Here is a 25665-nt window from a genome sequence, read left to right on the forward strand (position 1 = left end):
ATGAATATATACAAATGATGAAGCAGAACACTCAGCATAAGGATTAAGACTTCTTACCCCATATTTACATTGGCGGGATGTTGCTCCATACTGGAAGCGACACTGTTCATCAGCATCATACACCTGACCTGGGGCCACAGCAGGATAAAGAAAGTCACGCTTGGGAGGCTCATTATCAAGGCAAGTACCACGGCCTGAACTGTTCAACATAAAGGACCAAAGGAATTAGGAACTCTATTGACTGTTAATCACAGTTATGATATAATGTATTTAGTTCTTAGTTTTAACAGCATTGGGTGTGTGAAACAGATAAGGTTGCAAATAAACAAACAGTGAAATGGTACACCCATGGTGAAAAATTATAATTAGGAGGGAATTAAGAGATCAGAATAATTTCTCATGAATTAATATTAATTAACAAAAATACTCATTTTAGACAATTAAATGGATTTAATGTTATCTTTAAAAAAATTTAAATAATTTCTGAGCCACACAAGACTGATTTTCATTTTTGTTTTAAGCCTATTTGTTCTCATTGGAAATATAACCACCTCTAGCTGTAGAATTAAAAACAAAAAATGAAAGCAATAAAATAAATGTTGTGTAACCCTTCAGGACTAGGTACTGATCCTACAAACAGTTAAGCAATTGTGCAACCTTATGCATGTGAGAACTCCGCTGTCTTTTGTGGGAATATTCAAGGCTTGGTCTACATAAAAAAGTTAAGTTGCCCCAGCTACATCACTATAGGGTGTGACAAATTCATATTCCTGAGCAACACAGTTAAACTGACCTAACCTCGGTGTCAACAGAAGAATTCCTTCATCGACCTAATGACCAGCTCTCAGGGATATGGATGACCTAAGCCAACAGGAGAACTCCTCCCATCAGCATAGATAGCGTCTACACTGAAGTGCTGCAGCTGTGCTGCTGTATCATTTCAAGTATAGACAAGACCCAAGTATATAAAGATATGCTTAAGTGTTTGCAGGATTGGGTCCTTAATCTATATTCTTCCATCTGGGCAAAGAAATGATAGTGTAGTAAAAATTGTCTATGGTCTTTAAATATGCCAATAAAAGCTGGGGTGAATGACAAAATACCTGGAGCCAAAGGTCTCTGTTCTAATGCATTAGTAGTGTTTAGTCTGACAAATTTCACATTTCAGTGAGGGTCATCATTCTTTAAAAAGCTAATGTTTTCTTCTTTATAATCACTGTTGGGTTTTTTTCAAAGTATGCCCATGTTCAAAAATAATATTTTAATGCAGTAGAACAAATAATATAAAGCCAAAGGTCAGACAGAGTTCCTTTGTTAGAAAGCTTTATATTTTGATAAATATGATTGTTCACTTTTAGTTAGTGTGCATAAAATAGTACAGATGCTTTTTTACTTTAATTTCACATGTGAATATGTTAGAATTTTTAAAGAATCTCTATGCCAACATTTAAAAAAAAATCATTACTTTTTATTTGGAGATAAATAAGAGAAAAAACCCCTTAATTATGCATTGTATTGTCTTAATTTTTAACCCTAATTTATTCATATTTTCTAAATATTTCAACAAAACTACTGAAGAAAAAACACTGAACATTAATAAAGGCAAGTATCAATGAAGGCATCAATCACGTGAACACACGAGTAACTTTATGCAGTTAGTAATACCAATGAATTAAATGGATCTACTCACAAGTGTAAAGTTATTCACATGCACAAACATCTGCAGGATCAGGGCTCAAAACATTTCCCCCAATACATCTTCAAAACACCAATGCAAAGGATTCAGAGATAATAACCAGAGTCCTTTCTTCTTTAACCCAGTTGTTAGTGTAAAAAATTTTCTTTTTTTAATGCAGCAACTGTTGATGAGCCTGATCTTACATTTCCTGTGCACCCAGATGTTTCATTGTTTGCACTGATCATTATGGGTGTGGAAAGAACACAGACCAATATTTTAAACAGAGCAGAAGCATCACCTACCACCTGGTTCTGCAGTCCTTGTTCAGACAAACATCAAACAGGAATTTTGCTTAAATAAGCAGTGAAGAATTGCTTCTAGCATCTGCTCTAGCTACTGTTGCAGACAATTGGGAAATTTCCAGTGGTGCAGCACTGGATCTTTAAGTCCTGATGTTGCAAGCTGATGTGCGTGGTCAGACCCCTGCAAAGCCCTATTGACTTCAGTGGAGCTCTGTGTGTGCATAAGGGTCTGCCTATTCATATTAGTTTACAGGATCAGGCCTTAATCTATAAAACTACTTTTCTCCACCATCCTCCATGCACTCTCCTCCCACCCCAAAAAATCCTTAATCGCAAGGAGAATTATAGATCTTTCATGTCAATTTCAAATCATCTAAGTTAAAATCCCTTAAGAATATTCAGAAGCTTGCTTCCTCTGCTCTAATGACAGCACCCTCATTATAATGAAGTCCAAATAGATATAGTAATAAGAAAGCCAAGAGAATGATTAGAAAGCAGTCATTCACTTAAAGGGGCTAGATTACATCACCATCACCAAGACTGAATAATTTAGGTTTCTCTCTTTCATTCTATTCCAGAACTATTATTTCTTTCAAATTACTTGGATGATTGATGCATTTTATAAACTTGTATAGAAGTACAGAAACTTGACACACTGTATTTTATAAATCAAGAAAATTTGGAACAGAATTGCCATGAGTTATGAAAAACAGAATCATGCTACCAGGGGCTCCCCTCTGACCACTGAAGGTCCTGGGGAGGCTATGCAAAATAAATAAATAAATAAATAAATAATACAGATTGAGGTTGTATTAAAATTTTCCACAAAATTTCCATGGGGCCAGGAGAGCTATATGTCTCACTCTTGATCCTCCACCCTGACCATCCCCGTCTCTATTATCCCCTCCAGGCAGATGCCAGACAACACAGAGAGGTCAAAGAGGTTCTGAGGGAATGTTATGGAAGCACCTGGTCACACTTCTGCATGGAGGTCCCTTCTCTAAGCACAAAAGTAGTAGGTGTGATTTGGTCAATGATTAAAATCCAAACGAAAGCACAGAAACAAAGATGAGGATGAAGAAACTGACAAGGCCAACTGGAAGAACAAAGGCGCAAAGGCACCCCAATTCCCACAACCCTGAAATTGCAGTAAATTTATTGTGCTTTCTGTTTTTAACCAATTATCCCATTTAGGTACCCCAGATAAAGCTGAAAAAACTTCCACAGTACCCTTGACAGTGTTTGGTTAAGGGGGAGGGGAAGAATTCTCTCTGTACCACAAATATGGTGAAAATTTTTAACCTAAGAATGTGATCCAGAATCACTATACAATTTATTTATACACCTAGATGCTACAAGTGTTCCATCAATGTCCCTTCTCTTAATGTTAGGTGGATTCCATAAGTGTATATCTGTGAGACTTTCTGAGCCTGAGTCTAATTGCACTCTGTGAGTATGTCTACACTGCAATTAAACATCTGTGGCTGACCTGTGTCAGCTTACTTGGGCTCACAGGGCTCGGGCTACAGGCCCACATCTATATCCCAATTAAACAGCCCGTAAGTATATAAAACAAGAGTATCTCCACTGAAATTAATGTAGCTACACCAATGTAAAATTGGGATGAGATAAGAGTAAGGCACTCCGTGGCATACTTTTAACCTAAACTTAGTTTTTTGTTTTAATATTTCAGGAGAGTCTATAAATTCCTAATCCTGATTAGATTTAATATACTCTACAAAAGATATTGTAGCATCCTCTTCTTTGAGCTTCACAGGCTTAAGCTCTCAAGTTTACCACGACAGCAAAGGGCTGTTATAGCTTTGATCAATTTAATGGCACATGGGAAGACCTACTTCTAAATGTGTTCATCACTATGGCCTTGTTTCTGCAATAGTGAAAACCACGGCAGCCCTGCGGATGCCATTGTACTATGGGGCTGTTTGAGATAAAGTGCTAAAAACCAGATGCAGTACATACTAGTCCCCTTCAGTACTCATATAATACTAATCCCTAGAAATCTCAGCAGCATACCCAAAGCCCAGCTGTAAGGTGGCATGTCAACTTGATGGCTCCTCTCTCTGGCCAAATGTAGCACAGCCCCTGGCGCTCATGGAGCCCCAACAAGAGGATCAGTTCATTCTTAGTGCTCCAGAGTCTGAGGAGCTTCCTCCACATTCCCATCCTTCAGGGTTGGTAGGGGAACCCAGGCCCACCCACTCCACTGGGTTCCAGCTCAGGGCCCTCAAATTAAGTAAACAGGGTCAGAAGGGTATCAATCCTGCCAGTGCCCTGAGCTCCTTACTACCTTCCCCTTGGGTCTCTGCAATCTCTCTAGTCTTCTGGTCAGATCGTTCCCTTCCTGGGGCACTGTATTTGGGCAGCTTTCTGGTAGCCTGCAGATAGAAGCTCCTTTCTCCAGCCCACTAACTCCCTTTTGGTAGCTGCTCCACCTCTCTGCTTTCCAGCCCTTTTATCCTCCAAGCTATGGGGACTTCCTATCAGTGGTGGCTGGCAGTGCCTATTTTAACCCTTTCATTTGCTGGGGTAGCATGGGATACATACACCCAATGACACCTACTTATCAGCATTCAGTGCTGGAGGAAATCTGCTCTCAGACCAAAAAAACATTAACATTGAAAATAGGTTTTAAACTTGACAAAACTGGCACATTTTTATAATATGTAACTATGTGGAAATCACTGCATCTACAGAGATATTCAGCCATATTTTTACAGTATATTGATAATATACACATATGTATCTTTTGTAAAACGTAAACATGTATAATCTCTTTTAGCTGATTCTTTTAAATATTTTCTTATTAACATATTGATAAATTATTATACTTTGCATCAATTGGGTATCTTTTATATCAAGTTTACATATATCAATAATGTATATAAATAACACATTTAAATACATATATATAAAAATATGGGATCAATCCTGAATCCTTATTCTGTCCTTTTTCACTCCATACTTTACCTGTTAGTAAGGCTTAGTAAAGACTAAGGCTATATCTACCCTTAAAACGCTACAGCGGCACAGCTGCAGCACTGCAGTTGCAGTTGTACCACTTCAGTGTAGACACTTACTAGAGTGACAGAAGTGGTTCTCTCATCATTGCAGGTCATCCACCTCCCCAAGAGGCACTAGCTATGTTGACTGAAGAATGCTTCCATCAACCTAGTGCTGTCTACACTGTGGGTTAGGTTGACTTACCTACATCTCTCAGGGGGTGTGGATTTTTCACACCCTTGAGAGAAGTAACTATGCCAATATAACTTTTCAGTGTAGTCCAGCCTAACACACATCCTTACATGTATTCACACATTGTTTGCCTTTACCCTCATGACTACTCTGATGGGATTACTCGTGCATAATGTTAAACTCTTGCATAAATATTTGCAGAATCAGGGCCTAAGTATGGTCTGCAGGATTTGGTCCAGTATGTTTAAAAACAAGATGGGCTTTAGTTGGATCACCGAATCAAATTCTCCTTGAACTTTGGGGAAGTTTAGCTCTAGATATGAATTAGGGCCATCTTTAGTATAAATACAGTAGTTTTGAAGATTATCCATTTCATTTTGGATATACCATATTCTCATGTCGTCAATAAATTCTGCCATGCCACAGGCACAGCCCAGCTCTAGGTCACTGATAAATAAACTTAAAAGCAATGATCACATTTCAGTTCCACTATGGATCTGACTCTAAAAACCCTCACCCATGACAGCAGTCCTTAGAGTGATTACTCCCATTTATTTTGAATGGGACTATAGTATTAACATGTATAAGGACTACTCACAGGAGTTAGGGTGTGCAGGATTCGGTCCTAAATGCTTTCTCCCAACTGTGACACACTTTCATTTTTTCCATTGAATTCCATTGAGCTCATTTGTTGTCCAGTTTATAAACCTGCATTCTAGTTGATCTTTATTGGTTCAGCAGTGCTAACAAGAGAAAATGGGTAGCAAAACTTACTTTGGTCACCAGCGTAAGCAGTTGGGACTCTGAATATACACAGAGATTGAGTAAGAAGATGCCATTTGTACAGATACTTTTCAGAGTACAACCATATTTAAAGTCTAAGACAAAAAGCATTATAGTCATTCTCTCTGTACATAATCTAGACTTCTGCACAAGAAAAAAAATAGGTAGGTCTGTTAGAATTTTTTAGGAGGAGGAAGTAACTCGTGCATAAACCATGTTTGTTCTAGTTGCTAAATGTGTTCCTTAACCCATTCGCTCACTCAGGGGCAGCTCTAGCTATTTTGCCGCCCCAGGCATAAGAGGCAGGCTACCTTCGGCGGCTTGCCTGCGGGAGGTTCCCGGTCCCGCAGATTCGGCAGCAAGCCTGCACGAGGTCAGCAAAAACCGCGGGACCAGCGGACCCTTCGCAGGCATGCTGCCGAAGGTAACCTGCCTGCCACCCTTGCAGCGACCGGCAGAGCGCCCCCTGTGGCTTGCCGCCCCAGGCACGCGCTTGGCATGCTGGTTCCTGGAGCCGCCCCTGCTCTCACTCTCCAACTTCTATTTTTTTTTTTTAAACTTTTACCTAGGACTGATATTATAGTAGATTACTTGGCCTACATTTGCTCATGTCTCGTGTCAAAGTCCGTCTCTTTGATTTTCAGTGATTATGCAGTAACGCTCAATTCTGCTTTCCTTAAATAGAATTAATAAATAATTAATTCTATTTGCTATTTTCCCCAATGTTTTCAGGGGGAAAATATTTTCCTCAATGTTATTATGTTGTTTATAAAGGGTAAAGGTGCAGCAAACTTTTTTTTTCTTTGACATTTTGTTCAGGAACAATTTTAGGAAAAGTTTACTTTTCCCAAAAGCATTAGTACTGGTATACTGAAGTATTTCTGGCCCTGAAAGGTTGTGAGATATTAGACTAGAAAGCATGGGATCAATCTGTTGCTAAATATTAACTTTATAAAAAATTTCAGTAGTCCACAAAATTTAAAATTAGTGGCCACTGGCCAATTCAGGATTTGGCCCTTTAACTTTTATTTCAATATTGTGGGACTGTTGAGAAGTTATATAAAGTAAACAATCAATACCAAAAGAAAATGTTAAAAAATATATTAGGTGACTCATGCTTTAAAATCATCCTTTCTAATTACAATCTTGTGCTTTTTCCTTTACTTGAGTTCTGCTATAATTGTAATGGTCAATCTCTTAGAACCCAGTAATGCTGGGAAATTATTGCTATATTCTTTTCAAAGATGTGTAGTTGCTCTAAGATGGTATAAATAATTGATTTGTGACTCCAGGAACTTTTAAAATGGTATCAACTATAAACAGCTTAGAACTGAAGCAAGAAGAGAGGGAAAGCAAGATGGTAATTAGAAAGATGTGATTTTAAGGTCTGATACCTTGCATCTCCAGGGTCCCCGTTTTTTTATGAAACACATCATATTTTTCTAGCCCTGGTAGTTCATAAGATATCAAAACTTAAGTTTGACACTGGTTCCTCATGTAAGAGTGCTTTTTGGCATTGGGCCAGTATTTTATATACCAAACCATGCACCTCAGATGACTGAAATTTCCAATTTGTATTTAATTTGGAGCTGACAGGTATTCTGATATAGATCTCCAGCATCTGAGGCATTTCAGCAGTCATATTTTGTTCTATTCATGTTCTTCTACTGCCCTCATCTTGAAGAGTTTTTTTAATTATTATTTTTATTTTGTGTCAGCTGTGCTGTGTGCGTTTGTTAATAAAGGCCAGGCTAAAGAAGTGCACCTTACGCCTGGAATGGAACTTAATTGAAATGAAACTCTGAGTGATTCATGAAGCCCCAGAAATTGTTGAACATACTTTAATTTTACCCAATATTCTCTGACAATTAAAAATACATACAAACTGGCCTAATTCACTTTCAGCTGTCCTTCAACATCTTGCAAGTTAACCCATAGTCATCACAGAGCCATCATACCACTGATTTTCTTAATAATAGACTAACAGATAGAGCATACTACCAGCAAACTCAACATCAGAAAATAGGTAATAAGTCTATTATTACAGAAATTGGTTCTTTATAATTTAAACTGGACTAGCTTCTAAGGAAATCACCTACTGAATCACAGAAATCTAAAAACACGAAGTTGGGGGAGTTTAACTACCAAGATATCTGTCGGACAAAAATATACGGCTATATTTGCAACAGAAAGAAGTTCCTAAATTAAACAAAAGACAAATTATTATCCAAAATATAGAACAATAGGGTGGATTGGAAACAGCAACATTGAGCTACTTAAGTAAGAGAGTAACTTCCCCAAATCTCATATCCACATACTATGGCAAAGTGAGAAATCAGGGACTTGAATCCACTAGGTTGAGAGCCTCTTAAGCATATTGGCTTCTAAGGTAGTTGAGAACACTTGGCAAGGCACAGGAGGCAGTTAGCGCTTAGCACCTTGCAAGCTCAGACCATAATGAAGAAAGGTCCAATAGAAGGCATTATTAAGACCCACTAATGTGGAAGAGGGGGAAATGTTACTTACCTGTTAATTCTTCCTTTGAGATGTTCTACAGAGACAGAACACTAAGACTATGATGGTGTCATACCCTCCATAATAAGGGTCTAGCCACATCAGCCTTCAGTTGAATATTTCTAAAGTAGTTCCAAAGAAAAAAATTAGACTAACACTATTCAGTAACCACTAACAAATAACTTAAACTGTAGCAATCTGAGTATTGATTTATGACTCTGCACTGAAACTCTCAGCAATGAGATAGAAACTAAAATTTTGCAGGATGGGGGCCCGGACTGATACAGAGGATCTCAAAAAAGAACATTAGCAGCTAAGAAAATTTCTACCTTTTCTCTTAGTATGTTCCATACTAATCCAGATATCAAAACCTCCCAAAGCTGTTAATTTTTGTATAGATCGGATTATCACTCATTTTTGCCTGCAATACTCTCCTGAAAAGGCCACAACTGTAAACCTTTTCTGTACTGTTTGACAAAGATGTGGGCAGAAACCCAGGAGAAAAAATTGCAACTCCCTATTAAAAAAGTTCCTTCTTTCTGCCTATGGAGAGCCTAGTAAATAGGTATTGTGACCTTTAAAGATCTGATGTCTCCTTTTCTCATCTAACATAAGTCTCTCTGATCAGTTCCTTAATCCATCTACACATGGTGGATTTGGAGGCCACTTGACCTTTAAATCCTGGTATAGGATGAATGATCTTTGAGACTTTGGCCAAAACTGTGGCATCCTTTTTAAGAAAGTCTGTAAGGCCCTATGGACATCCAAGTAATGCAGTCTTTCCTCTTTAGGAACCTTAGGGTTGGGGCTGAAAGTGGGTAGGATGGATTCCCTGTTCAGGTGAAAGGCCAGCAAGTCTTGGGCTTGAATTACAGCAGAGCACCCAACAATACTCTTATTCTGGTGAAAAATCATATACTATTGCTTGAATATAAGGCCCTGCTCTCCTATTGCTAAACATACATTGCTACTAAAAATAAGAACAGTACTTAAGCATAATAATTATTGGGAAATCCTTCTCCAATATTCAAAAAGGAGGAACCATAAAAACATTCATCACCAGTTTCAAATGCCATTCAGAAACCAGGGAATAAACTACTAGTCTTACCTTATTTGCTGCCTGCAGAAACCTGGCCACAATATTGGGGTAGCAGCCTATTGAGACCATTCCATTAAAGCTCTGAAATCCACAATAGTTACTGTAATGAAACTTAAACTCTAATGATAATGACACTCATGCCAAAGACTAGACCAGTTGTAGGAAATTCACTTATGACTGGTACCATGGCTTTGAATGGCAACATCTTCACTTTTCCATATAAAGTTCTCCAATCCTAGAGCATGGCTTTGAATCTGATGGCTTCCTTGATTGCAGAGATCACTTTTTGTGAAGAAACCACAGAATTAACAGGAGCCAGTGAAGGTGTGAACCATGGGGGTGGGGAGAACATAGATATGTTCACCAGTCCAGGTATCACAGATTCCTCAGCCAGTCTGGAGCTATGAATGTGAAGACTCCTCTTGATCTGGCAACCTTCTACATCACTCTAAGCAGAATGGGAAGGAAGAAAAGGTGTAGTAGACTGACAGTCTAGGGAGTTAATAGGACATCTATTTTGCTCCACCTCTTTGTACCTGCTGAAATATTTTGGGACTTCTCTGCTTTTCCTGAATGCCATAAGAACCATCTGAGGTCTGTCCCACTTTTCACATACACAGACAAAGACCTGGAGTGGGGATGGTTACCTCATATTTTCCTTGAGTATTTATTTTTCTCAGTGTGGACTGATGACAGAATGATAGAACTTTTCAGCCAAAGATATCAGTAGGTCTGCTTCCCTGGAAATTCATTGACTTTTTGTGCCTCCTTGGTGACTGATGCATATTATGCATGTTATGGCATTGTGTAATTGAATTCTTATTGCTGAGATTTTTTTTAGCTTTTCTTGGAAGTGCAACAAAGCAAGCCTCACCACCTTGGCCTGCAGCTTGTTTATAGACCCCTTCCTTTTAACCACTGACCACCTGAAATGGATTTCCTAAATAGGACCCCCCACGCATCCATGATCAAAATTTCCTTCCCACTAGCAAGTCCAGAGGATATCCTTCTTGCAGTTTTCCTCTGATAGACATCACCAAAGAAAGACTTGGACAACTTGTGCAATATTAAAACGTTTGAGGGAATCTACCTATTCCACTTCAGTGCAAGGGGATGATGTGCTGAAGAGAGTATAGGTAATAGCATACACAGAGCACTTCTCCCAGGTTCACTGCCACCAGTTCAAGAGTCTCCAAGCAATAACACACTCTGTCTATGACTTGACTATATACCTTGGTTATTGTATCCTGCATAAGAAATATCTACGTAAAACGCTGTTGAAAGTTGCTCCCAGATACAAAGTCTCTTGTGTGGGATTGACGGAACACTTCTTGTTTATCACTAATCCATGACTTTCCAGTAACCACTGAACAACTCCACCACAAGTGGGATGAAGCTTCTGACACAATTTGTCCAGATATGGGATGATGCATATAACCTTTCTTCTGAGGGCTACAGGGGTATTAAAGGTGATGGTCCAGGACAGCAAATTGCAGATACATCTTCTAATAAGACTGCAGGAACAGCACATATGGATACATATTCTGGAGATTCGTGAAGTGTAGGAGTTTGGGCTCACTTTTTAAATAACTGCCTTTAATGACATCATTCTGAAACTCAAGATCCTGAGGAAGATGACAACTCTTTTCAAGAGCACGACTGGATGACAATTTCCCATTGATATGGAGACAGTGAAATAGATGGAATAGACTTTTGGGGCCTTCTGATCTCTCCGACTAAGGTGATGGCCTATATGTTTAGGAGATTGTTTAGGTTAGAGTCTCCTGAGCACCTTATCAGTTGGTCAATGTGTCACAGGCAATAGGATGAAGCAGTTGCCAAAAGATCTCACACTGAACTCACTTGCATATCTGTGTGTGTGTCTAGGACTCATTGATACGATGCTGCTTGGGCTCAGGTCTGAAAGAGTTTCTCCTGCCTTCCCCTCATTCTGATCCTCTGCACTCAGACCCCTGATTCTCAGACTGACAGTTTAAAGTTTGAAGGGATTCCTGATATTTGTTACTTCTTCTTTGCTAGTGAAAGGGACTAATCCAGTTAAGTCTGCCTTCCTATTGAACTGGTTTTGTTCCCTAGGTGATAAAGTCTTGGTCTCTCTGGATCTGCTCCTGTTGCAATCCTAGGGGCCATCTGAGCCTCTCTTGGGATAGACTTTTGTTTTTTACTGTGGCTAAGGACTGTTGGCTCTTCTCCAGTTCTTCCCTGGAAAGATACCTCCCTGTGAAAAGCAGAATTGCTAGTCTGGAGAAAAGATTCATTGCCCACTCTTTTAGCAACAGGGCTCTCCTGCCTGACACTGAGGTAATAAGGCAGCCATAATTCCAGAAGTCAACCAGATAGTGTTAAACATCATGCCAGAAGCGCAAGTACCTGAGCCCAAAACTGGGAGTTTCAGTCAATTCAAACTCCTCATTTTTGGCCTCTGGATAATTGTCATGCTACAGTAGCTACTCCACTTCCATTTTTGAGGTCCATGCTGCATAAACTGAAGTTAATATCAGGCCTGGGATCACAGAGGATGTTTCCAGGGGAGCTTCACTTTGCCAGTCAAAGAGATCCTTGAAAGCTGCTCCTTTTTCCTTAGGAATCATTGTCCTCTTTGGTACCCCTGATACGGCAGCATCCACCCTTTGCTTTTCAGTGTGTCTCTGCATTTGACTTTCTAACAGGACAGGAAATAAAAGTTACTTATGGGTACAGTAACTAGATTTCTTTGAGATGTTTCTCTGAGATTTCTTTGAGCATATTACACTTATGGTGCGCATGTACCCCTACATGCCTGAGATTGGAGGTTTTTTGGAAAGCAGTCCATTATGGTCAAGCGTGTGCACACTTAGTGTACTCATGCTCAACATCAAGAAGATAAAAAATGGAGTGGGCCGAATGCCACTCGGTTCTTTCTCCATCACGGAATCTGAAGGATATAGGACTCTGAAGCACAAGAGAAGCTGGATGGGTAGTGGAATGATGGAGTATGTATATGTACAACACATCTTGAAGAACTCCAGTTATTCTACAGACAAGTAACTTTTCTCCTTCAAGAGTTACCCATATACATATTGCATTTATGGTGACTTGCAAGCAATGGAGCAATGCAGTGGAGGCGAGAGCTCAGAATCTAGGAGAACAGAGATTGGAGTACAGGCTTTCCAAAAGTAGTAGCTGATTCAGAAGACTTGATGATAGAATAGTGCTTTGTGAATGTGTATGTAGATTTCTGCTGACACAAAAAGAAAAATTTTGTCCAATATACAAAATAGATTTGTCTCATAAAATCTTTTCTACTATATGCTAATATATTTTGTACATGTCTGGAACAAGATCTTTCTAGGTCTGATATCCATCAGGTAGCTAGGACATGAGATGGAGAGCTGCATCAGCAGGTCTGGAACAAGAGGTAACTTCTTTGGCTGACAGATTGAGAGATTCAGCATGTTAGGAAACCAAAATTGCCTTGGACATGCTGATGCAATTAATATTGTTTTGGCTGAGTCCAGTCTGATTTTCACAAAGACCCTTGGGATCAACATATCCAAATGACATCTGATGGGAACATAAACCAACCTTACAAAGCCCTGCTTGCAGCAGTAGTGTGACATTTGTCATTAAAAAGGTGCATGTAGCCATGTCCCAAGAAGACCAAAACATGTCCTCACTGTGGAGTTTGGGTTTGACTCTATGTGAGATATTAAGGAAGACGTTCTCAAACCTGTCCTAAGGTAGATACCCTGAGGGATCTAAGTATAGCTCAAGAATCCTTCAGGGTATGAAGGACACTATCCACTTTGAAACTTAACAAGTCTGGCCCTTAAAATGGCAAGTCCTCCACAGTGTTCTGAACCTCCCATGAAAAACAAGACCTCTGAAGCAATGAGTCTCCCCTCATTACTACTGATCTTGAAGTGGCATGTGCCAGATCAAGTTCAGCTTGCAGATTGGTTCAGGCCATCAAGTGATCCTCAGTGACCAGTGAAAAAAATTCTCCTTTAACATCTGGTGGTAGTTTGTCTGAAAATGCCATTATCTTTTTGTAATTCCAAAAATTGTATCTGGGCAACAGAGTCTGATAATTCATCATTCTAAATTGCAAACTAGGTAACAAGAATTATTTTGACCATGGACTTTGGTTTCTCTTCTCTTGGTGTTGCCTTATTTTCTTGCCTTTTTCATGCCTGACTAACCACCGGGTACCAGACAGAGAATATGAATATGGAAGGGACATGGTATTTTAATCTGCTTTCCAGAACATAGGGGCTGCTGTAGCAGGAGTCTGCCACAGGATTCATGCAGAATCCATTATAGCCTCATTAAATGGTAAGGATATTCTCCCAGCAGCAGAAGACTGAAGAATGTCACTTTATGTGTAGGATCCTGCACCTCCTGAGGGATCTGAATCTGATACCCCCTGTCCAAGCAGCAAAAAGATACAATTTATCTTGTTAGGGGGTTTTATTCCATTCCCCACTTCTACTTTGAGCTGCAAACTCAACAGATGGAAGGAATTCATTTGCAAAATGCATCTTCATTGGGTGGGAGGAGGTTAAACAACAAAGTCTTTTGTCCTCTTTAATGCTTTACTACAGTCCACCTGGTGTCTATGGACCTTTCTTCTTGGTCAAGAGAGAAAACATTCTGTTGCAGATCAGCATTTTAACCTAGCTAATGTCTCTCTGCTGTCTGGTGATCTACACAGTTACAGAGGCTTACAAGGCAAATACTTAAATATTATCTTATAATATGGGATACAGATGTTATAAGTGAGATTCATGCATGCAACTTACAAGCATTCCATAAAGCCTAAAATATGAAACCCGTTTCTATAATTCTCATACTTATTTTAACAATACTAATGAGCCAGATTGATTTCAGCTATATATTTGTCAGTATTCAACTGAGGCTTGGGGACCTTGGCCTGAGCAGGCACCTAGTCTTCCAGTATCACACCTAGTATCACAGGTGCTAGAGCTGAAGAAAGCAATGTGGACTCAGGCTCTTGCGATACCTTGGTACTGGGCATGCTTTAGTACTGTGTGATGTGTGGTTGTGGTTTATTTGAAAACTACATTGGAATTATAGGCTGTCACTCTGGTCTCTAAGGAGTTTCCTGATCCTGCTTGCAGGCTAGTCAGGAAAGTGTGTGATCAGAGTCAGTCAGCAGACAGCCAGTCTAGAGTTGGGCAGGCTGAGTAGTGGCTCTCTGTTTTAGGGAGCAGCCTGCTTTGTCTGCTTCCATTTTGGGGTTTTGTGTATTATCATTTTGAATTCTAAGAAATAAAGTAGTTTTACATTGCAACCTTTCAGCAAGAAGATTTTTTTTTATCTAACTTCTCTCTGTGTATAGCATGAAAATAACAACAGTGGGACAAACAGCAGAGCCAAGGTGAAAAGAGTGGAGTTTGCAGTGCCTACATAACCAGTGCCAACATAACCAGTAGTGGAGCAACAGTCAGAGTTGTTACTGAAAGAGCCATACTGCACTTCGATGGTATAAAGAGTGAAGCTGAAGAGGCAACATGAGATGCTGCTGCTGGAGCCATCATCTTTGCTTACCAGTTCAGTGCCTAAGCCTCAGTACCAAGACCTCATCAAGTTTCAGCAGTAGCTATACTGAGATGCAAAGTCTCTTTGCCTCTCTAACAGTCCAGGGAAGCCACTCACTTTGTTGAGGAAATCTTAGTTAGGATACACCTCCCTAATACAAACTCTGAATTTTCTTTACAGATAGTTTTTTATCAAACTTTCCTGAGCTTGAGGCTGAAGTCTCAGCTGAAGAGGCTCAAAGAGGGGTAGACCACATGCTGACATGAGCACTTCTGGAGATAGGCATGTTATGTACAGGAGGATCAGACACCCTATCGTCTGAAGACAGTCTCATAGATTTATCCATTTAAAACATTTGGAAATGAGCCTCTTTTAATGTCTTCTTTGAAAAGGAATCACAAACAGCACATTTCCCAGAGATGTGATTCCCCCAAACAGAACAGACATCTTATGTTACCATCATTAATGGGGATAGCACCCTCATGTGAGTGGCTGTTCTAGAATCCAGGGGATTCAGGATTAGGTGTTTCTAAACCCCAGTACCAGGAAAGAAAAAATATAAAAGTTTTGAATGGAAGGAAACCTATCAAAAAAATGTTGTCGATGGGCAAAAACCTAACCTATTGTACTAGGATAGGTCTACATACATAGCAAAAATAGAGCCAACCATTAACGAAAAATGGATAGTGAGCGTCTTTATCTCAGAGCCAGCAGCAGTGAGAAGGAACTGAGGGTATTGTTGGCTAACTCCATCCTTTATGCCCTTGGCTTGTGGCACAGGGACGCTGAGCACAAATGCACAGTCTCAACAACTGACACTGCTGGCCAAAAGACTCTGCTCTTGGGCATATGGGCATACTATAAGTGGAATATGTAAATGGACTGTCACTTGAAGGACAAGCTTTTAATGCCATGCTAAGAGCTGTTTTCCTGTCTGGGGTGCCCTATTCATTGTCCATCTGTTCTCTGACACAGGGTTGATAGACAACACCTATTCCACCCTATAAGAGTCAGAGTCATAGATTTTACGGTCTGACAGCGAACACCAGATCATCTAGTCTGACCTCCAGTATATCACAGGCCCCCAACATCACCCAGCACCCACACACTAAACCCAACAACCAAAATCAGACCAACATATTACAGCCCACAAGAGACTAGACTATTATATACCACAGGCAGAGAGTAAGAGGGACCGATATGCACCAATGCTAAAGGCCTCTGCAATGGAGGGAAATTGTTAAGTGAGATATACCCAGATAATCCTGGCAAGTGACTTGCATCTACACGCTGCAGAAGAAAGCAAAAAAACAAAAACAAAAACAAAAAACAATAAAAAATAAAACCAAGGTTACTGACCAGGGAAAAATTCCTTCCTGAACCCCCATATGGTGCTGACCAGTTAGACCCAGTGCATGTGAGCAAAAGCCAGGCAGCTAAGCACCTGAGAGAGAGAATGTGGAGTACCTCCTCAGAGCACTGGCCCACTGCATCCACTGATGCTTCAGTGGAAGGAGACCAAAAAGAAACACTCCAGAATACATTTGCGGGGGAGGGAAGAATCTCTTCCTAATCCCTGCAGGTGGCTGAGTGAAGGCTGAAGCATGAGGTTTTAGGAACTCAAGATATAAACTTGGAAGTGAGCCCCGGGGCTGCTAAGCCTTACCATCACAAGCAACCCTATCACATAATCACACTCATAAATTTATCCAACTCTCTCAAAAATAATTAAGTTATTTGCCACCAGAACTCCTACTGGGAGGCTGTTCCAGAATCTCATTTGTCTGGTGGCTAGAAACTTTCTTCTAATTTTCAGCCTGAATTTGTTCATGGTCAGTTTATACCCATTTGTTCTTGTGCCAGCATTGTCCTTTAGCTCTTCACTTCTCTGATTTTATCCTCCTGATCCATTTATAGAGAGCAGCCTTCTTTTTGATAGCTAACTAAGCCAATCTCTAACACTGTCCTCTCAAAAGATAGGCCATCCAGTCCCCTGATCATTCTATTAGCTCTTCTCTGTACCTATTCCAGTTTGAATTAATCTTTCTTGAACATGAATGACCAGAACTGTACATAGTATTCCAGATGAGGTCTTACCAGTTGACTTGTACAATAGCATTAATATTTGTCTATCTCTACTGGAAATGCCTTACCTGATACATCATAGAATTGCAATAGGGTTTTTTTGTAGCCACATCAGATTGGTGGCTCATAGTCATCCTGTGATCAATCCACGCACCCAGGTCTCTCTTATCTTCTGTCTCTTGCAACTGATGATCCCCCAGCTTGTAGCAGAATGTCTTATCATTAGACCCTAACTGCACTCTGTACTATTGAATTTCATCCTTTTCCTGTCACTTTAGTCTCCAGGGTGATCCAGATCTTCCTGTATAATATTCCAATCCTCCTTTGTATTGACAATGCCCCCCAACTTTGTATCACTAGAAAATTTCATTAGCGCACTCCTATTTTTTGTGCCAATCTCATTAATAAAAATATTGAATAAGATTGATCCCAAAACCAGTCCTTGAGGAACTCCACTAATAGCCTTCTTCCAGTCCGAAAGTTCACCATTCAGCATAACTGGTTGTCTTCAAATGCTTTACTGAAGTCCAAGTATATTAGATCTACTTCACTTCCGTTACCCAAAAAATCAGTTATTTTCTCAAAGAAAGAAATCAGATTAGTCTGGCATGATCGACCTTAGGGTAAACCCAATTGCATTATATCAGCTTTACCATTTGAAGGCCAGAAGAGGGAGTTCAGGAAAGATTATTATTATTACAACAATGTTTTCTGAATCCCCTCTTCTGGTCTTCAAACAGCCCCCAGCCTCTCCAAGCTCAATATTAGAAGCAAACTTTCCACAGACCAGGACACACCAACTCAAAGCGGCACCAGACCCTGACAGAACAACCAACAGAAAACCTGCAGACATATCTCCAATGCTACAATCATCAGTGACCCCCACAACACACTTTTCAAGATCCATGAGTCCTACATATGCCTATCACAACATGTGGTGTACTTCATTCACTGCACTAAATGTCATCCTCCAACTTGGGTGGAATCTTGCTGAGCAAGGTCTAGCTGAGCTGACATCTTCTAAGTGGTATTCAGTGGGTAGTGCTTGGCAATTTCCCCTCTGCAATGAGGGGAGCTGTGCTTGTCTTTTTGTCTCATTCTTTGTGCAAAAGGCACAATGCAAAACTCTATGATCCAGACTATAGTTTCTGGAAGGAACAGTGGGCACCCAGGCCTGGAGGAACAAGAGGAGGAAGCTGAAGACAAGGCCCCATCCCTTGTGGCAATGGACAGGCTTCTGTTCTATAGTGCTTCAGCCTGAGGAGGGAAGGGACCACAGGCATTCTAACTGGGTTTGCCCAGTTCTTTCCTTTCCTTTGTTCACTCCTCCCTACTCTTGGGGGAACATAAAAGTGACACAGGTTCTTTGTCCCCAGTCTCCTTCCTGCCCCTGAGAGAAGCTAGGTGCTTTCATCTTTCCAAGCTTGATGAGCATCTGCTGTAGGCACTGCCCCTCCAGCTACAGTTTGGTAGCTTTCAGGGTTTGATGGACTCTAAAGAAGCTGACAGAGGAGCTGGAGCAGCTTTTCTTCTCTGGATGCAGTGTTCTGCAAGTCAGGAGCAGTTTTGGAGCCAATTATCTAGGCTGTTGCTGCCTGAGTAGTCCTTGTACGTCCTGGTTTCTGTTCTCTGACGGAGTATGAATACTCCAGTGGATAAGCCTCTGCTGTTAAGGCTGCTCCTATCTCATTGAGAAAGGTGGGAGAAGGAAGTGGGAGGGAGGGAAGAAACAAGGGCCCTTGTCAGACTGGAGCCATTTTTCATGCAAGAGGTGCTTGCACCAGCATGTCCCTTACCATTCCACTGACAATCATTTTTTTTAAAATGCATAAAAAATTGGGAGATATAGTACTCATAGACTAGAGAAAAACAAATGAACCACTAATCTTCAAGAAAAGAAAGAAGACTGATCCTGATCAATACTGTCCCATAATTCTAAAGTCTATTCCCAGTAAAATAATGGAACAAATATCATGAGGAAAAACCAGGAAGCATTTAGAGGATATTGGAACCATAAACAAAAATCATCATGAAAATACAATGAACAGCTCTTTCCAGAAAACCTCATTAGTTTTTAAGATGGAATTTTAAAATTGGTGGATGAAGGGAAAGTGGTAGACATAATATATTTGGATCTTAGTAAACTATTTAATATAATGTCTCACAATCAAATAATTAATATAAATTGCCTTAAGAAAAGAACACTAACATGGACTAGAAACATATGGAAATATCAAAAAGAAAGGGTTATGCACTAAGGGAGCTGATGTGTTTAGTAGCTACTTTGCTGATCTATGATAGTTCTAGTATCATTTAATATGTTTTTTAATGGTCTAAAAAGTGCTTAGGATATTAATGAAATTCACAGATGGTATAATCTGGCAGGAGTTACAGACACAAGTGACAATAGAGAATTAATGCAAAGAAACCGAAAGAGATTAGTAATATGAGATCTGATTCACCATAGTGATCAACCAGTTTAATGTCAGTATAATGGATTTTAATTCCAGTCCACTGGCATAAAACTGGAGCATCTACTAATGAATTAAGTCCATGGAGTCAAAAACAGTGAAGGAGGTGCTAGTAGTCAAAGAGTTTGCAATATGATACAATAACAGGTTAAAAAGAGCACTGCATCACTGGGATGCATACACAGAGGCATTATGTCATGAGACAAGGAAGCAGATTCATAGATTTTAAGGCCACAAGAGACCATAATTACCATCTATTCTTTGACCTCCTGCATAACACAGGCCATAAATTTTCACCTAGTGGTTCTTACATCAAACCCATAACTAAGAGACAGTCCCTGCCGTGTTTCTGGAATGACTACATGTCTAATACTGTGTTCATTTGTCAACAACTCGTTTCCAGAATGATATGGATCAACTGGATTAATTAGCTAAGCAACTGCTTGCCCCCTGAAAAAAGTCCTTCCCAAATATATATATTATCACATAAGAACATAAGAAGGGCCATACTGGGTCAGACCAATGGTCCATCTAGCCCAATATCCTGTCTTCCAACAGTGGACAATTCCAGGTGCTTCAGAGAGAATGAGCAGAACAGGTAATCATCAAGTGATCCATTCCCTGTTGCCTATTCCCAGATTTTGGCAAACAGAGGCTAGGGACACTTTAGAGCATGGTTTTGTATCCCTGCCCATCCTGGATAATAGCCATTGATGGACCTATGCTCCATGAACTTATCTAGTTCCTTTTTGAAACCTGTTATAATCTTAGCCTTCACAACACCCTCTGGCCAAGAGGTCCACAAGATGACTGTGTGTTGTGTGAAGAAATATTTCCTTTTGTTTGTTTTAAATCTGCAGCATATTAATTTCATTTGGTGACCCCTAGTACTTATGTTATGAGAGGGAGTGACTAACACTGCATTTACTTTCTCTACACCAGTCATGATTTTATAAAGCTCTATCATATCCCCCCCTTAGTCATCTCTTTTCCAAGCTGAAAAGTCCCAGTCTTATTAATATCTCCTCACATGGAAGTTGTTCCATACCCCTAAACATATTTGTTGCCCCTAGAATCATAGAATAATAGAAGATTAGGGTTGGAAGAGACCTCAGGAGGTCATTTAGTCCAATCCCCTGCTCAAAGCAGGACCAACACTCACTAAATCATCCCAGCCAGGGCTTTGTCAAGCTGGGCGTTAAAAACCTCTAAGGATGGAGATTCCACAACCTCCCTAGGTAACCCATTCCAGTGCTTCACCACCTTCCTAGTGAAATAGTGTTTCCTAATATCCAACCCAGACCTCCCCCTCTACAACTTGAGAGCATTGCTCTTTGTTCAGTCATCTGCCAACACTGAGAACAGCTGAGCTCCATCCTATTTGGAACCCCCTTTCAGGTAGTTGAAGGCTGTTATCAAATCTCCTCTCACTTTCTCTTCTGCGGCCTCAATAACACCAGTTCCCTCAGCCTCTCCTCATAAGTCATATGCCTCCGCCCCCTAATAATTTTCGTTACCCTGCACTAGACTCTCTCCAATTTGTCCACATCCTTCTGTAGTGGGGGGGCCAAAACTGGATGCAATACTCCAGGTGTGGCCTCACCAGCGTCGAGTAGAGGGGAATAATCACTTCCCTCGATCTCCTGGCAATGCTTCTACTAATACAGCCCAATATGCCATTGGCCTTCTTGGCAACAAGGGCACCAGCTTCTCATCCACTGTTATCCCCAGGTCCTTTTCTGCAGAACTGCTGCTTAGCCAGTTATCCCCAGCCTGTAGCAGTGCATAGGATTCTTCCTTCCTAAGTGCAGTACTCTGCATTTGTCCTTGTTGAACGTCATCAGATTTCTTTTGGCCCCATCCTCCCATTTATCTAGGTCACTCTGGACCCTATCCCTACCCTCCAGCGTATCTACATCTCCCCCCAGCTTAGTGTCATCTGTGAACTTGCTGAGGGTGTAATTAATCCCATCATCCAGATCATTAATAAAGATGTTGAACAAAACCAGTCCCAGGACCAACCCCTGGGGCACTCTGCTTGATACCAGCTGCCAACTAGAGATCGAGCCATTGATCAATACCCGTTGAGCCCGACAATCTAGCCAGATTTCTATCCACCTTATAGTCCATTCATCCAATCCATACTTTTTTAACTTGCTGTCAAGAATATTGTGGGGGATCGTATCAAAAGCTTTGCTAAAGTCTGTAGCCTTTCTGTAGCTTTTCCAATTCCAATATATCTTTTCTGAGATGGAGTGACCAGATATGCATTTTTGACTACTGCTCATATAGAGTGGATGTTTTCAAAGAACTATCCACAATGACTCCAAGATCTCTTTCTTAAGTGGTAACAGCTAATTTAGACCCCATCATTTTATACGTATAGCTGCGATTATGTTTTTTATGTGCATTACTTTGCATTTATCAACATTGAATTTCATCTGCCATTTTGTTGCCCAGTCACCCAGTTTTATGAGATCACTTTGTAAGTCTTTGCAGTTTGCTTTGGACTTAATTATTTTGAGTAGTTTTGTATCATCCGCAAATTTTGTCACCTCACTGTTTACCCCTTTTTCCAAATTATTTATGAATATGTTGAACAGTACTGGTCCCAGTACAGACCCCTGATGGACACCACTATTCACCTCTCTCCATTCTGAAAACTGACCATTTATTCTTACCCTTTGTGTCCTATCTTTTAACCAGTTCCTGGTCATGAGAGGACCTTCCTTTTTATCCCATGATAGCTTACTTTGCTTCTGAGCCTTTGGGGAGGGACCTTGTCAAGGGCTTTCTGAAAATCTAAGTAAGTTATATCCAATGGTTCACCCTTGTCCACTTACTTGTTGACCCCCTCAAAGAATTCTAGTAGATTGGTGATGCATGATTTCCCTTTACAAAAACCATGTTGATTCTTCCCCCAACAAATCATGTTCATCTATGTACATCACTCAGGGATGTGAAAAATACACACCCCTGTGCAATGAAGCTATACTGACCTAGTCTCCTGTGTAGACTGGAGGGCTTCTCCCACCAACATAGCTACCACTTCTCAGAGAGGTGGATTAAATATACCAATGGGAGAAGCTCTCTCATCAGCGAAGTAGCGTCTTCACTATTGCACTGTACATGAAAACAAATCCCAAAGAAATGAATGACACCAAGGTTACAAGTTATTTCAAAGCATCTTGTGAGCTTTAGAACTGGTATACAGTGCAACCCCAGAGTTCTGATCAGCTGCCATGGACATTTTGCCAATTACTTCAGTGTGAACTTGTTTAGGCTCCAGGTTAACTGAAGGTTACTGAAAAGGAGAAGGGATAGCTCAGTGGTTTAAGCATTAAACCCAGGGTTGCGAGTTTAATCCTTGAAGGGGCCATTTAGAGATATGGGGTAAAAATCTGTCTGGGGATTGGTCCTGCTTTGAGCAGCAGGTTGGACTAGATGACCTCCTGAGGTCCCTTCCAACCCTGATATTCTATGATTCTGTGTGTTTGATTACTCTGTTCTTTACTATAGCTTCAACCAATTTGCCTCTTTGTCTGTCTTCTACACTGTAAATTCTTTGGCAGAGGATCCCTCTTCATTTTATATCATATACAGCACTGAGCACATTGTTAGCACTTAACATATACTAATAATTCTTTTAAAAAATAGAAGTAAAATCCTTATGTAGCCAAAAGGACAAAATATAATTCTAGATAAAAATCATCGATACTATTGTAAGATTCTAATGTCTAAGGGTATGTCATCCTGTCTTATGAACATACCTACTTTCACAAAATGTATCTAAGGACATTCCACAGAAGAAAACAAAAGGTATGGAGGATGAGGACAATCAAATTTGACAGATTATAGGGGTCAATCCTCGATGCCCTCTTCAGGGTGCTTGCACTGCTTAAGGTCAGTCCCAAGATCAGCATAGCAGAAAGTTAATTAAGAGCCACTCTTCTGTCCCCATCTTTGTTTCCTGCAGTAGAAATCCCCAGTTGTTGGAGGACAAGTATATATAACTTTACACTTCCTGCTCCTGGCCCTCCATACATAGGATGTCTGAGCGGGTTTGGCTAGATTATCTTGTGCTCTAGGAATTACAGGGCAATGGAATGTCCCACTGGTGGCCACTTCCACTACTAACAGCCCGGGGGGGGTTGTAAATTGCATTAGGGGCCAAATTGGCCCTGTCCATCCTTGGGATTGAGGGAGTGGAAAAGTTGTTTCTGCTCTCCCAACTCTTGGGTTTTGCACTACGTGCACTCAACCATACTTAAGGATCTCACCCACAGTGTAAGAGTTTGCAACTTTGATTTGTGTGAGTAGTTCTTATGCAAATCATTCAACTGATTTAAATACATTCAGAGAAAATGTAGCAATGAGAAGTTCCAGTTGAATTGTATTTTTTGAAATAAATTATGCAACAGCGATTTAGAGTGGCAGGGTCCAGAACTTCTCAGGATTCAGCCATAAAATTTTTTAATGTTCATAAAGGGGAATTGCAGAATTGCTACAAGACTCTTTTAAGAACTACCATGTATCATTCAAAGAGACAGCCATTGATCTTCCTAAGGTGAAATTTCTACCTCCTTCAGGGTTCAATCACTAGTTGTTTTTTGTTTGTTTGTTTGTTTGTTTAACTAGGACAAACTTTGAAACTTGTTAGATACTCTGTTTTTCAAAACAATATGGTATTTTAATCAGACTATGGCCAGTACTCAGAAAAACAAAACAGAAATCTAAGCCTGACATCACTACGCATTTAACAAAGCAATCCTTATCACTAACCTTAAAAAAAATAGCCCTCTCATCTCTATTCCCCATCCATAGTTAAATATGACCAGCAGACTATAAACAGAACAGTTCAAAAAGAGGGATGGGAAGAGGAAGCACTTTCCACAAGACAAAGAAATTACCTATGACGTACAAGTCAGCAGTAATTCACCGTATATTTACTCATTCTACAGAATGTGAATTAGTGTAAATCACTGTATCTCCACCACTTATTTATTCCAATTAGTATGAAATTTTGGAGCAATTCATTATTTCTCTCCAGAGATTACTTACTCTAAAAAGCTGGTGATGTAGTCCCGGCTACAAGCTGACCAGGAGAAGGGATTGGTGTTTGCTGTAATGTGAGCTGCCATAAGTTTTGCTGCTTCATGACCTTTGGTCCCACAAGAATTTCCAATTCCATCATGGTTCATACCAAAACTGTCCAAAACAGAAGAAAAATGTGTCCCATTACTTTCCTATGGTACCAGAAAAAATTTGGAACTGGAAGGCCACGCTCAGTTAGTGTAGGAGGACTGAAACAAGATATGTATGATTAATTCAGATTAAACTCTGTACACTCAGAATACTATGCAATTTTGCTGTTTCATACAAAGATATCAAAGCATTTTACTACATTGCGTAAGTCTCACAATAAGCCTGTGAGATAAACAAATGGACTCATACTTCAGTCCTTATTTGTGAGTTTGGCCCAACTAAGAACAACAGGTCAATACCCTGCTCTTGCACTCAGATCAGTAAACACAGACCCAGAGAGGCTGGGTGATATTGCCAAAATCACACAGTTAGTCAATGACAATCCAGAATAGAACTTAGGCCACCTAACTACTAAATAACCTCTGCTCCCTATATTCATTCATTTATACAGTGCCCTTGATCCTCTGCTGTTCTAAGTCTGCTTTGTGGTGGTCCTCAAATGGAAAGCAGTCTTAAACTCAGCAGAAACAGCCTCCTCAGAATTCCACCCGTGAAGGAGAATCCTTGGGTGGTGCAAGGTCAGCAAAATGATTCATACACCACTCCCTTCTTAACATCCAACGTAGTTCACGTGGTCACAGAAAAAGGGGTGTACCCAAAGATCCTTGGATATTGGAACAGCCCGTTGCAGCTGAAGGTGGCCAGCGTAATGTAGAACAGCTACATCATCACCAAACTAAAACTAAAAGCTAA

The 25665-nt window shown here is 40.2% G+C and overlaps 1 protein-coding gene across 1 annotated transcript in view; it reads right to left on the minus strand.

Annotated features, from left to right (window-relative positions):
- ADAMTS6 (ADAM metallopeptidase with thrombospondin type 1 motif 6) overlaps positions 1 to 25665 on the minus strand; it is a 319586-nt gene that overhangs the window by 140258 nt on the left and 153663 nt on the right. Inside the window, exons 10-11 of the mRNA XM_075066981.1 lie at positions 24769 to 24915; positions 58 to 199 (exon numbers count right to left, since the gene is read on the minus strand). Of these exons, the coding sequence (XP_074923082.1) occupies positions 58 to 199; positions 24769 to 24915 (289 nt within the window). The remainder of the gene's footprint in view (positions 1 to 57; positions 200 to 24768; positions 24916 to 25665) is intronic.

This window comes from Chelonoidis abingdonii, chromosome 6 (genome assembly GCF_003597395.2).
Source record: "Chelonoidis abingdonii isolate Lonesome George chromosome 6, CheloAbing_2.0, whole genome shotgun sequence".
In the NCBI taxonomy this organism is placed as follows: Eukaryota; Metazoa; Chordata; order Testudines; family Testudinidae; genus Chelonoidis; species Chelonoidis abingdonii.